The following is a 14109-nucleotide window of genomic DNA, read 5'->3' on the forward strand; positions in this document are numbered from 1 at the left end:
TAAATTACCTATCTGAATGTGTATTGTTCTCATGCATTTATCCTATGTAGATCTTTATTTTCTCCAGGAAGAGTCCTGAAATATAAATTTTACATTCAACTTCTGTGAAGCTGACTGACTTGGTAGGGCTGAGAGGTACCACAGTCAAGTAAGTGACTGTTAAGTCTTCCAGTAGTTATAAGCTGGGTGTAGGTTCTAAGAGTAATGCTGACTCAGTCCTCTGGGTTCTCTTCTGTGTTGTGCCTTTCTGTTCCACTTTCCCCTCAACCTCCATCACATCACACAAGTTGTAAACTGGGTTTATCCTTCACTTATATTATTTTAAGGAATCCCTTCCCCTCCTCGTTTGCTGGAGGTTTCCATCCCCTCAATTACAGCCATACCACAAAGACAATTTTTGAGAGACTCAAGAGGTCAGAAACATCCAGGAAGAGGTATGAACAATCAGCTGGGGCTGGGAACCGCCGGAAATAGATTTGGCCTGACCATAGAGTTCAGAGGCTTCTGCAGCATTAATTGGCTGCATGGCATCTCCTTACCCAATGGAACATCCAGTAGGTTAAACAATTTGTGTGCTCTTCTTTACCTCGCTTTTATTCCCAAAGCAATTGCTGTTTGTATTTATGGTACAAACTTAAGAGAAGCTGTGCTTCCTTGTCTCATTTCCTACCATCCCCAAGGCCAGAAGCTGCTTGTTCTCTCCAAAGCTCTTCTAGCTTATCCTTTCCCATCCTTTCTACCAAATTCCATTTTTTTAATCTTATTTTTCCTTTACCGTTAATGTTATGAAGCCAGATTCCTAATCCCAGGTCTTCGATTTAGACATTGTCTCATTGCAGAGTCTTTTTCCCTAGTTTCAAGCCTCTCACCTCTTAAGTCTTCCTTGAAAAAAAATCAGGTCCTGCTGCTGCTTAGGATAAGCCTAGTATCACTTTCCACTTCATGCATTCCAGTTTGGTGCAGGGAATCACACTTGCGTGCCAAGTACAGAAATATCTCCTCTTGAAAAAATAATCAAATGTTGCAAGGTGATTCTTTGTTGATAACTAAGAAAAGGTAATAACCGATTCTCCAGAGTCTGCATCTTTAAGGAAAAGGAACTGTAATGTACAACTTGGTTGGACTCCAGGCATAAGAGGAAATGGGTTATAGCAGTTGTGACTGTGTGTAGCAGATGTTTTGGTTGGACTGGCTATCAACCATCTGACTCATAATAAATTGTCAGTTCCAGTAAATTCCCAGTTTTCAATTACAGTAGGTAGGATACGAGAAAACAATGCCATTTAGATGATGTATTTAAAGGGGCTTTGATGATAATTTTCATAAACAACTCATATTAACTTTGTGAAAAACATTATCTTGCAAAGGGACCAACTGTAAACATTGAAGCACACAGTTGAATGTAAATTTAGATTGATATGAATGAAAACTAACAAATTATTGTTTAGACAGTGCTAGTACAATTAGAAGTAGGATTTTAAAGTTTTACTTTGAAGTTTTGTGATACCTGAAGTATTTTCCTGAAGTTTTTTTTGGTGGGGAAAAAAGTTCTAAATGTCTTTAAACTTTTCTTTTCATCTATTCTGTGCTGCATTTGTATTTTCACATGGCCTCTTGAGTTCTTGAGTTTCAAAAATACATACTTATTGAACCTTGAATCAGCACTGGCAGAGTAGACAAAGGGTAGATTAGAATGAAATACTATGGGCTTTTTCTTCATGTTTTGCTTTGTGAAACATTTCATTTATCCATGTAAATTGTTCCTAGAAGGTGTTTGCAATAGGAAAAAAAGCCTAAGGGCTGAAAATCTTTAATATATTCTTTAAAATTATTTTGTTCCTTTCTCACCACACTGCTTTATTATGTATATTTTACATTTCTACAACACTTTGGAGGTTTAGTGAAGGATCAGTCCGCACTGTGCAAAACATTCTGTAAACATAGGAAACTCCTTGCAGTTCTTGAGAAGGAAAACTGTTTTCAATCTGAAATGATGTGTTCTTTTTTTTTTCCTGTTTGATTTGAATGAACATTTTCTAAAATGAGGAAGATATTATTTTTAAAAAAAGAAATACATGGTACCAAGATGGCATAAAGACACTGTGAAAAGCTGTATTGCATCTTTTACATGGCAGTGCACTAGAGGTGGGTTTCTTTTTCCTATCAGTCATGATAGTGATCATGTTGTGGAGAAACAAACAGGTGTGCATTACTGTGTGCTTAACTAGTGATTTCACTCATTTTTACAAGCATTCAGGTTTTAAGTCTTCATTCCTGTGGCGCAGGATGCGTTCTCTTTTGAGTGAACATTCATTTTAATAATACCATCTGAAGTCTTGTCTGTGAAGAGTTCTATAATGGGATAGTTCTAACCTTGGATGCTAACATTTATTAAAAAATGCCATTCCATTTTTACAAAATATTTTTTTTTAAATATAAAATAATTTGAAAAATGAAATGGTCTAACTTTTTATTGTGAATTAAATAAAAACTATTGAGAAAGAACATGGCTGCTTAAGTATTAAAAATGAGTTGTGACTTTAGTTCAATGGCCTCTTTTTTTTCCTAAAAGGGAATATTATTGCCAGAGCAATTGGATGTCACTTTCTCTTTTGAAGCCAAACGAAAAATAAAAATAGAGGTCATTTTTTTTGCTTTGCTGCTCTGTTTAAATCTGGTCTGTTCTTTGAGAGAAATACACATGCAGAAATGGGAAAGGGGAAGACACTGCCTGGGCAAATGATAAGAAGCATGAAACCAATTTTTGTCTTTGGATGCTTTGGTTAAATGGAAAGATATCAGCCCCTCTTCTGGGAAAATGTCATTGTCTGGCAATATAACAATTCAACATCTCACCTGGGCACTAAAAAGGTCTGCGGAGATTACCAGGACAGAGAGAGAGACCACTGAAGGAGTTAAGTCACAGGCAACATCAAAAAGGTCTATTAGTTGAAAAGCTTTCCACAGTTTATCTCTAAGACATGTGGTTTTGGTTTAGTTTTATAAACGGCGGTCATAACAGACATACTAGGGTTGAATGCAGTTCTGCCAAGCAGATTCTTGCATAAATAAAAGTAACAAAGTCTGAAAGGAGTAAACAGTATGGTGTCAGGTAGAAGGGACTTTGTCATAAGTCTGTGTAAATCTGCGTACACCTGAGCAATAAGGTTGAGCAGCTTCATGTTGTTTCTGCACTGCATCTTTTAAAACCTACAGGAATTATGCGTTTTGGAGTCTTGCTTTTTTAAGTTACAATTTCCATTTCTTAGAGCATTCATTTAAAAAGTGGTATTTGCAGAAAAATTTCTTTACTCAAATTTGTGTTGGGCAGTAGCTGCATGAATGCATAATGCAGAAGTGTTTGTTGTGTGTTGTGTTTGGAATCGTATCTCAGATTATTGTTCTTACTAGACACATCAGCTTATTGCAGTTTAACATGCAAAGATACTGTGATGATTTATGTTGCTGTGTGGTTGGGATTTTTTTTCTCCCGGCATGGGTCTTCATATTAAAGAAGCCAATAGTGAGTGTAGAAAAAATAGAATGTGATTTTACTTTATGGCTTCATGGATACTGTGGTGATGTTCACCTAATGGGTTTGTCTTTTTTTTTATCCTTTTTTTTGATATTCTTTGATCAGTGAGTACCTGGATGGTATTCTAGGAACTGGTCTTACACAGGATGTCAATCTGTATGTGCACATCAACTTAAGCACCAGTACTAAATGCGAAATTGAAGGCATTTGGTTTTCTCTCTGTAGCTTGTAAAATGCACGTAGGTTCTTTTCTGTGAAAACAAATTATTTGAAAAGAACTACAAACAAAAGAATATGGTCTCAAAAGAACTGTGTACGTACACGAGTGAATGTATAATATGTACTTGTCATCTCTTGAAGAATGCCCATTAAAATAAAATCTTTTTAATCATTAGCATTACTGCTTAATCTGTCTTAATAGTTCTTTTTCATTTGATTGACAATTAGCAAATTAATGGGGAAAAGCCAGTTAATGCTGTACTTGGCTTCAGTAGTGAAAGCTGTTCCTTATTTAAATTTTTTCCTTAATGATGGAAATATATGAAATACTGGGGAAAAGGGAGGGGGATTGCACTCTTGAGTATTTTTTTGTTATTGTTTGTCTTGATGAAAAAGATTTTATAGTCTGTGCTGGTTCTTCTACTTTAGATGATAGTACTGCTTGTAAACACTGCAGGGAACATTGTGGGTCAGAAGATCCTGTCCGTTGCTGTTATGGGCAACCATGTCAAATAATGCCATCCATAAATTGTTAATATCCCACAGGACAGCAGCTAGTTTTCATCCTCAACAGTCACATGGAGTGTTGTCCTGCAAATTCAGTTTAAAACCATGTTCTGATTTCCAGCCATAGTGTGCTCATGACTGTTTTATAGGCATTTCTAAGAGTACACTTTTCTTTCAGCTGTCAGAAGTGAGCTGCACACCAAGGCAAAATTTAAGAAAACACTGTCAGCTCTGTCTCATTTTTCATCTAAGACAATTAGGCTTTTTAAAGACCCATTCTTCCCTGCAGTTTATCACTTAAGTTTCTTGGCATGTTGTGTTCTGCACGTAAGAGCTGGTATGCAGCTAGTCTCTCTGGACTTTAACAGTTTCAGTCCTGCCAAAGCTTCAAATGGCACGAGATTGTCTTCCTGAAACCACTCAGCAGTCACTTTTTTTTTCTCTCTCCCCAGATAGGGCAGGATCTCCTAACAATGTTTAAGTGGTTTGCATGTTCCTTCCTCACAGCTGCTTGTGAGACACTGCATACGAGGGCACACTGCGCCATGTTGATCCGACTTTGAGCACGTATCTGCTGGGTTGCCTATTTCCTCTTGTATTTTTCCAAAATGGATAAAAACAAATGCATCTTGGCAAGCACTAATGTACATATGCACAAACATGGTAAAGGACTTTTGTTTGTGAGCAGCAAGTGGTACTGTATTGCTTGCTGTTGAAGAAAGTAACTGCATTGCTAACTCATTGCTTTCCAACTAGAGGTAAAGAGCTTAAATGAAGTTGTGTATCACAGAAATACACTCGTTTGTACTGTATGTGATTTATGAATTGGAGACATGTCAGGTCCTAACCAGAAACAATTTGTTCTAGCTGATCCCTAAACTGTAGCTGATTGTTCTGGTACAAAGAAAGCTTAAACTGTGACTGCAGTAACATTAACTGCCATGGTATTTAGCATGGATTTTCTCCTCTTTTTTTTTTCTTACAGTATTTTACAGAGTATGCGGTCTTTGCTGACAGTAATGCATGGGTTTAATGTGCAGGAAACTTGAGGAAAGTGACTTTTGGATACAAATTTCTGATCACAAAAATGTTTTGCATCCACAAGCAAATTAGGAGTTCAGTACAGCAGAAATTTTGGACCCTACACTACTTTGAAAAATGACAAAATCTCAGCGGTGTTACTACATTTTTAAAAAATAATTAACATTTTCATCTGACGTCAGTGCTAAACCAAGAATTCTTAAAAATGATATCTGCCTCTTTACTGAAATATGGAATTCAGCTAATTGTAAAAGAGCTCCACTACTGTACAATAACTAACACAGTAATATTATTTTCTTACTTTAAAGGCAGTTAAGCGAGGCAGAATATCTTTTAAGTACTGAAGTAGTAAGAGAATAATTTGCAACCTGTTTTTCAATGGTTAAATTTTAGATTCCTGACTAAGCATCTCTTAAATAAAATGTTATTTGACTTATTAGTTGTTATCTGTAAGTTTATAAGTGCTCATCCAGTTCTGTGCCATTTTATATTTATTATTTTTTATGTACAGGATGTGAATGAAGATCCTGGAGAAGATGTTGCACTTCTCTCTGTTAGTTTTGAGGATGCGGAAGCTACTCAGGTTTTTCCTAAGCTGTACCTCTCCCCACGTATTGAACAGTGAGTGAGACAATTTCTTTCTGGAGTGTTCATCCTGCTTAATCTCGGAACTTTTCAGTTTATTCCTGTTGTATATGAGAAGTGCTGACTAGATGATAATATGCTATTGCTTTAAAGTGCTTAAAGTCATAGTGATTACTGCGAGTGTGTATGTGGGGGAGAAATGACAGCTCTTTCAACTAGTTCTGTAACTATGGCTGGACCACATATGGATAAAGAAAAATCATCACTGGCTACATATGATACTCTTGTAGCATCATAACCTGTAAAACCTATGCTGTGTTTTCCTGTGGCAGTATAACATGTGTGCCTCCTATGATACAGCATACTGATAGCTTTTTTTGTAGGGGAACCTTACATATCTTTTTCTTTTGGAATGGTAACTACTCCATATAAACGTAGTACTTGTGAATAAAGTATTGTTGTAGAAGCTAAAGAAGAACTTTGTTAACTCAATTTTGGGAGTTTCTAGCTTTAGTAAGTTACTTTTTTTTCAGGAGAATGGATGAAAATTTCATTGTAAGATCGTGGAAACTTGCTGATCTGTTTACTGGTTGGCAAACTTGTTTCCTGAGAAAGAAATTTCTACTCCTAAAATATAAGGGTAATGTTTAGAAATAAGACTGCTTTCATTAAATTTCTCCTCTTCCATTTCTGGAACTAAGAATATCTTAATGCTCGGCCTCCCCTTCAGTGCCTAAATCTTGTAAAATCAGCTTCAAAAAAAGAACTACATCAGACTGTTCAGGTATACAACAGTCAAGCTGGTCTAGCATTGTTTCAGTGATGCTTTGTTTTTCTGGTTTTCTCTGAACTGATGATGACACTCCTGCACAGAGAAGATGGGAAATACGGACTAGCACAGTTTTGTAATAACTCAGAGATAAAGTTTGTGTGAGTGAAAGAACATGATATCTTTTTACTCAACAGGGCACTGGTTTGGATAAACTGTTGGATGCAATTTAAAAACCAAACCTCAACATTTTATTTAGATAAAGGCATAAGACTTCCCAGATATTTTATTTAGGAAAATACAGGTTACACATATACATGGAAATATACACACAATGTATTTAGCAGCTTTTACATGTTTGTAATTTTTCTCAATTCACTACTTTTTGTCAGCATTAGTTGAGAGAATAATTGTAGTCAAATGTGTAATTATCCTCCCATGTTCCAAAGGATTCTTCTCCTCAGCTGCTGTTAAAAGCAAATGGACTGTCACTAGTTTCCATTGTATTTTCAGCTCTAGTCACATGTTGATTCTAAAGCGTATTTCAGGCCATGCAGGTATGTCTGTCTAAATCACCCATGTGCTAAGGAACACATTACTTATTTTCCCACTTTCAATAGTATCTTTAGAAAGATCTTGACCTCTTGATGCCAAGCAGAATAGCAATAGAAAGGAACACTTTGTCTTCCTGAAAGTAATATATCTTCTGTCAGTACCCTAAAGAATATCTAATTTCAGATGTGTGACGTCGAGCAACATAACAGAAGGATATTTCAGTGGTGTTAGTATGTATCTGACACATCTGATGTATTTATGTGTTTGTCATTTGTAGCTTGGGTAGTAGTCAGGTTAAAACCATGCCTGTAAACCCTGGAGTTCCATGCCAAACCTTGTCATGTTATCTGTGTATCAAAATTGAGATACTTCATTCATCTTACTCAATCTGTCCTCCTGCATTTGTAAGGTATTCATCACAGAATCTAGATACTGGTAACCCGTAATATTAGAGTTACTTGTGAGCTGTTGCACCTTCCATTATTCTACTGCCTTCTTTGTATGTGCCATGAAAAAATGTTTGGGTATGTTTTCAATGTTTGTTCAGTTGCGCTTTAATAACAAAGATATAGTTTTCTCTTGTTCTTTCCCAAAACCAATCTCTGCTCTGTTTAGCCGGGGATGACAGTCTAGATATTTAACTTTCCAATGTTTGGGAACCAAAGCAACAATGCATACTTCTTTATACGTTTTGCCAAAAGTACAAAAAGCCTCAAGAAGCCCTGAGGATTAGTTTAATGACTTGAGGCCATGGCATGTTACATTTGAATTGTGTTCTGCTTATAAAAGTTCTTTCCTGCTGCTAACAGTAATTGCATCTACAAAAGCCATGTAAGCAAATTACCAGCGTATTTTTTTTATACAGCAGATTTTGAGGTGGAGTAAATAGTAGTTGACAGTTCCCAACATAACATTCCCAAGTACTCAGCAAAACAGAAAAAAAATACCGAAGTTCCACAGTTATTTTCCTAATACTAAACTGTCCACCTTAGGAAGAACAAGCAAACAGGAATAGCTTTTTCCTCATGTATAAAAAAAGGTTTTCAGATAGAAATGTTTCAAGTTTGTAGAGAAATAAGAGTAAAGGGCCTGTTTGTAATGTGAGTTATCTCTCGCTTCCTCAAGAGATTTCATTGCTTTTGTGCTCTACCATATAAACATGCACTTCCATGTTGCGTTTTCTACAAATGATACATACCCACACATCTTGTCAGCGAATCTGAGCCCTAGCAATATGGATATAGTGGTTTTGCTTTGAAGGGTTATTGTAAAGCATGTTTGCTCTAGTTTTAGATATATGGTAACATAACACTAGGAAGACTTTGACTATTCTTTGTCATAGGCTCTGGAAGAGAGATTTGCAAAAAGAGGGAAACATCCACTTTCCGTGGTTTGAGGCTAAGATGTTAGTATGTTGGTTGGCTTGTAAAAGCTCATATAGTAAAACGGGGTAAAAATGGGGCAGAGAAGTATTGTGGCTCATTCAAGTCAATATCGATGTTCCATTGACTTGTGTGGTGTTTGGCTTCAAGAGTGACTAGTCCAGTTCTTGGAATAAAAAGACAGCCTCACTCTTAGCAATGGGAAGCATTTGTGTTAGTGTATAAAAATCTCAGCAATAATTATTCATGACTATACTTGGTTTAATTATTTCATTAAAACTTGCTAATTTAAAAACATTCCTTTAAATACTAATTGTTTAAAACACATTAACAGCAATTTCTAGTTAATGTCTTCTTAATTTGAAATCAATCACTTAAAAAAGCTTTCATTTTATAGTTTTAAGAATTTTTCATGCTCTTTACTGCACTGCACCAATAAGCAGATGCAAATAACTCTTGTTTTTAATAATTGCAACTTAATCTACTTTTTGAAATGAAATGTGAGGTATATATTTATGATATATATTTTGTTGGAAAACTGCCACCATAGCTATGGCATCATAAAAACAAGTTTCTGCACTCTTCTTGAGGAAGTGGTAAACTGGGAAAACCTCACAGACTGACCGCCCAACTTGAGAAGATGGTGCTTGTCAGCATCCATGAGTGTGTCTTATCCGCTCGTCCTGCTCCTCCGCCTCCCACCTTGGGGCATGGGACTGGCTGTAGGATGCTCTTCATTCCCTACTGATGGCTGCTCTGCTTTGGAGAGAAGGTCAGAGCTGAGCAGCGTCACTAACTGAGGTCTCTCACCTGTTCATCCACCTGGCCTCCTCCTGCTTGCTAGGTAGGCGCAGATGTACTCCGAGGCTTCTTCTGCGTGACAAGGAGCTGCTGGAATATTTACTCTTCATGTTTCTGTCACATTTTCATGTGTTACTCATAAGGTCTCTAAACCCGTCAGTACAAAGCATCTTGCTTTCTCAAAATCATCTTTCTAGTGAAAGTACACTAGATATTTGTGTGAAAATTTGTAATAAAAATAACCATTTGTTAAAAGTCACTAGACTCTAAATCCAAGGGGTCAATGTGAGATAGAACAGCTGATTTTTATGCAAGTGCCTAAGATCTATATCAGCATTCTACACAGGAATGTGAATTAGAAGTTTTGGGTGGGTTTTTTTAAAGAAAAAAAAAATAACTTTCTTTTTTTTCTTTTCTTTCATGAGTTGTCCATGCTAAAGAAAATAAAAATGGGTTTATCTTGGTTCACAGTTTCAGAAAAAAAGATATAAGGGTGGAAGTACTGTTGCTCAGTGAATGCTGTGTTCCCTGGATTCACAGAAATAATCCTGCAATAAACACTGTTGTCCTGGAGGGCTTTTCTCTGATAAATACGCAGACGTGAATATGCTAAGAAAACCAGCTGTCAGTAGAACTTGTTTTGCTTAAATGGATCAGGCTCCATGCTTCAGGGACTGAAATGATCGTTTTTTACTGGTCTGGGAGCTGTGCCAGAGGATTCTTCGTGACTGGGGGTGGTATGTAGAGTTCGGTGACTGCATTTAACCTTCTCATATGGGCAGGGGAGAACAACAAGAACCTGATCTGAACTCTTAGGCTTTGAATGTTTCTGTATGTTTTTCACTGATAAGGGGGAAAAATATTAGAGAGTATTAAATGTGTGTTTGCTTTAAGGTGTTTCCTATCTTCTACTTGTCCTTTCTGATAGAATTTGGAGAAGGAAAACCATAGAATATTAGCATTTAGTGCCGGGTACTGCCTCTCACTATGCTTGAGCTGCAAGGGTGCTGTGAAGGGCTTCACCTTTAAAGTTGGTGTGCTTTACTGCCAAGTGAGCACCACTGATTCAAAACTGCTGGTTCAGAATGATTATGAATACATAGTCTCTAAATGAGTGGTCATGTTTAGTCTTTTTTTATATGTCTGTCTTTGTAGAAGGCAAACTATTTTGGCATATTAAAATGTGCTTATTCTTCTGAGTTGATGATTTCAGTAGAATTTTTAGTAGACAGCCAAGAGAGTCCATGGCTTTTTTAAATCCTAGAGCATCTTTGCAGACATGAGAAGCAGGAGTGACTGTTTTTTTTGCCGGACTTTCTCTTCCGTTAAGCGTAGTTTGGTCATGACTCTCTGATGCCTGGCCAGTGAGTCAGTGGTGTCTCCTGCCTGCTGTATGTGCCATGTCTTCATCATCCAAATCTTCTGAAACTCTAGCCAGCATTGTAGCTGTGTTGCAGCTCCTCCTGTGTCCTAAAAGTCATCTGTTTTGCCACAGCCACCTTTTGATGGCCCCTTGACAGCTTCAGGAGATATCAGAGTAGACTGAGATGGATAGTCAGAACACTCTTCAACTGTACTGGCTGTTCCTTTTTTTCCTGAAGCTGATGCAGAACAATTAGTGAAAATAGTCATAGAAGAACTAAGATAACATGCCCGTCATCTAAATGGTGATTTAATGCTGGATATGTTAATTCTGTTCAGTCAGTGAGATATTTAAGATGGTTTTCTTTCAGTTAAGAGACAAAGCAGTTAGACCTAATCATTGAGGTATGAAATACTTGAGGCAGTTGGGTGGGTCTGATTTTATTGTTCAGTAATGAGGTACCAGTTTCTCTGTATAGGAGATAAGGGGCAGCTTTTGATCTGACATAGGCTTTGTGGCAATTCAGAGCTCAGCCTTGCCTGGAATCTTGAATGTTGGGAAGGTTGTATGTCTTCCTGGGGATTTTATCAGGTTTCTCATAGTGTCAGCCTATATGCATAAGGTTCATATGCATGACTTGCTGGTGGAGGGAATATTGTTACATAATGTATCAAGTACTTTAACTACTAGAAGATTTTCTTGTATAGTAGAAAAACATGTATAGAAAATTGAATTAATAAGAAATTAAAAAAGGAAATGGAAACATGATTCAAGCCAACCCTCTCCAACTACATACTTCTGACTAGAATGAAATGGTCTACAGAAATTTCAATAGCTTTAAACACATTTGTTTTTTAGATAAATCTTTCCATTAAAGATATTTCATTTTTTCACTGCATACATACAGTTTATTTCAGGTTATCCTAATTAAACGTACAATTCTGTTCCATGTTTCCTTGCCATATGCTATGAGTATACCATGTTTCATTGTAATAATCTCTGTTCCAAAACAGGCATTTCTAAGTACCGTTGTAAAGCTGTGCTCTTCTACAGTATTCTTCTCTGCATTTTTACTGTGGTATCGCTACTTCTAGTTGTGTTTACCCTTCTACAAAGAGTGATGATGAAGGAAAAAGAGAACAAAGTAATTTTTCTTTAGGACATCAGATAGTATTATTCATAAAGGTGTTCTTGGTTCTTTACTATTGCCCATATATTTAGGCTTGTATCTTTGTGCAGTGAGATTGTCAGAAGCACTTTTAATTAATCAAAATTAATCTAGCAATGACATTGAAAATACTGTCATCTAGTATTGACTAGTCCAATACTTATTATTTTCTAAGTTTTCCCCTGCATTTGCAATAGGGTTGGATTAGGTGTTATAAATTATCTTCTTAGATTGTGTTTACTCTGCTACTGAAATTCATTTTAGTTTTACAAGAACTATTTTCTTTTATACATCATATATTTTTGTCTTTTCTATTGACTGTGGTGTTCTTACCTTTTGAGGGATTGGAGGGCATTTCTATTACCATTCTGACATCCCTGGGGCAGTACTTGAAGTGCTTTCTCAGGTATTTTCCTAAGACATTAGAGCACATTTCATCCTCCTTTCTTGAAATGTTTTTATAGGAGAAAGGAAGCCTGCTGAACAGAATCAATCCATGTTAGTACTGAACTAATCTATCACAGCTGACAGGATTGTTTTTAATACCTAAGAATTAATAGGAATCTTTTAGATTTTTTATGTAAGATCTTTTATCCTTAAAAAGTGTGTGGGCCAACTATATGGCCAGCTTGAACTCCTTGAAATGTTTTCCATCAAATTACTTAGACTGAGCAGAGCAATTTGAAACAAGTCTCACCTCTTTTTTTGTGATATGTCAATAATAGAGCAAGCAAGAGGATCTGGTAAACTGGAGTTAAATGTTAAACTAAAAATTTCCTAACAAGATGTTTCTTGAAAATGAAGTGAAAGAATCACGTCCTACCTGAATTGTAAAATTCATACTTAGGGAAACTGATCTTGGAGTATTTTTAAAGCTAAGTTAATTGTGATTTGATGGATAATGTGCTGCTGTTAAATACTACTTTAAAAAAAACCAACAATTAGATACAGAGTTGCTGGGAAGTCACAACTGAAGCAGTATTTTCTCTGTTGTTAAGCTTACTTAATTCCACACACTATCTCTTTGGAATGAAATACCTCTTGCAGAAGAATAGTTCTTCAAAGTTACTGACTGCATCAAATTTAAAAATTATCTGATAAGTCTGAGACTTCTGCCAATTTATGCTTAAATGTAATCACATGAGCAGGTCATGGAGGGTTTTTCTTCAAGCTTAAAGTTAAGCTTTAGCCGTTCAACTGTATCTACTCTAACTGGGCAGTAATTACCAAAACTAACAAACAGTAGTTGTAGTGAGTTAATTAGATTTTGTCTTGGCAGCAAATGCATTGAGTATAGAAAGGCACATTTACTCAACAGTTGCAAAACCTCACATTTCCTAGAGTGCACTTCAAACCCTCTTTTGTTGCTGCGTGGGTATTTTTCCCAGTTCTTTATATATATCCAGACCCCATCACTACAGAACATGATAACATGTTTTAACAGAGTATGCTTCGCTGAAGCTGATTTTTTGTGTGTTTGGGATATGTGGTTTGCTTGGTGACTACGTCATTTGTTTCCAGAGAACTTCACTTGCTATCTGCGCATTATAGTGTTCTGTCTTCAGACTTTTCCTATTTTTTATTTAAAACAGTTATCAGTAAGTCATCTACCATTTAATGCTTGCTTCCAGATGGTAACATTCAGTAGGTACAAATCTCTGAACACTTGGAGGTGAAAAGTTAAAGATTTTGAGATAAAAACCTCTAAAAACTGTGAAAAGCAGAATTGTGTGTAAAAAACCTCAGTTTTGATTGCCATTATTGTCATCTTCCCCATGCAAGTGGGGAGACCTGGCAGTACACTCTAGGAACCAGGTTCCTGTTGCTGGCAGGGAATGTGGTGGAGCAGGAAGCATGGATGGAAGGGGATGGCAGAAGAACAGCCCTGCAGGAAATCCCATGGGCAGGAAGAGGACTGTAACTGGAGAGATCTTTACCCTGTTATCATGTGATCAAAAGAAAGGACTGATTACCAGATTACCAGAAGAGCTCCTTCCCCTGACAACCTGTCTTTTTCCTCATAAGCTTCCTGACCCCCCACAGTAGATCACCTCTCAGTAGGTACCACCTCTCAGTTTTCTTCACTTTCTGCCTCCTTTGCTCCTGCCAATAATCAGTGGCATTTTAAACTTTATGTCTTCTTGAAAGGAGCTTTAATACCTCCTTAGTTATCTGTTGTCGGAA

General features: G+C 36.7%; 1 protein-coding gene across 3 annotated transcripts in view; it reads left to right on the plus strand.

Moving 5' to 3' along the window:
- Window positions 1-14109, plus strand: part of BABAM2 (BRISC and BRCA1 A complex member 2) — a 167887-nt gene that overhangs the window by 82307 nt on the left and 71471 nt on the right. For all 3 annotated transcript variants that reach the window (XM_061991288.1, XM_061991286.1, XM_061991287.1), the window contains one exon: window positions 5814-5923. In XM_061991288.1, the coding sequence (XP_061847272.1) occupies window positions 5814-5923 (110 nt within the window). The remainder of the gene's footprint in view (window positions 1-5813; window positions 5924-14109) is intronic.

This window comes from Colius striatus, chromosome 2 (genome assembly GCF_028858725.1).
Source record: "Colius striatus isolate bColStr4 chromosome 2, bColStr4.1.hap1, whole genome shotgun sequence".
NCBI classification, from domain to species: Eukaryota; Metazoa; Chordata; class Aves; order Coliiformes; family Coliidae; genus Colius; species Colius striatus.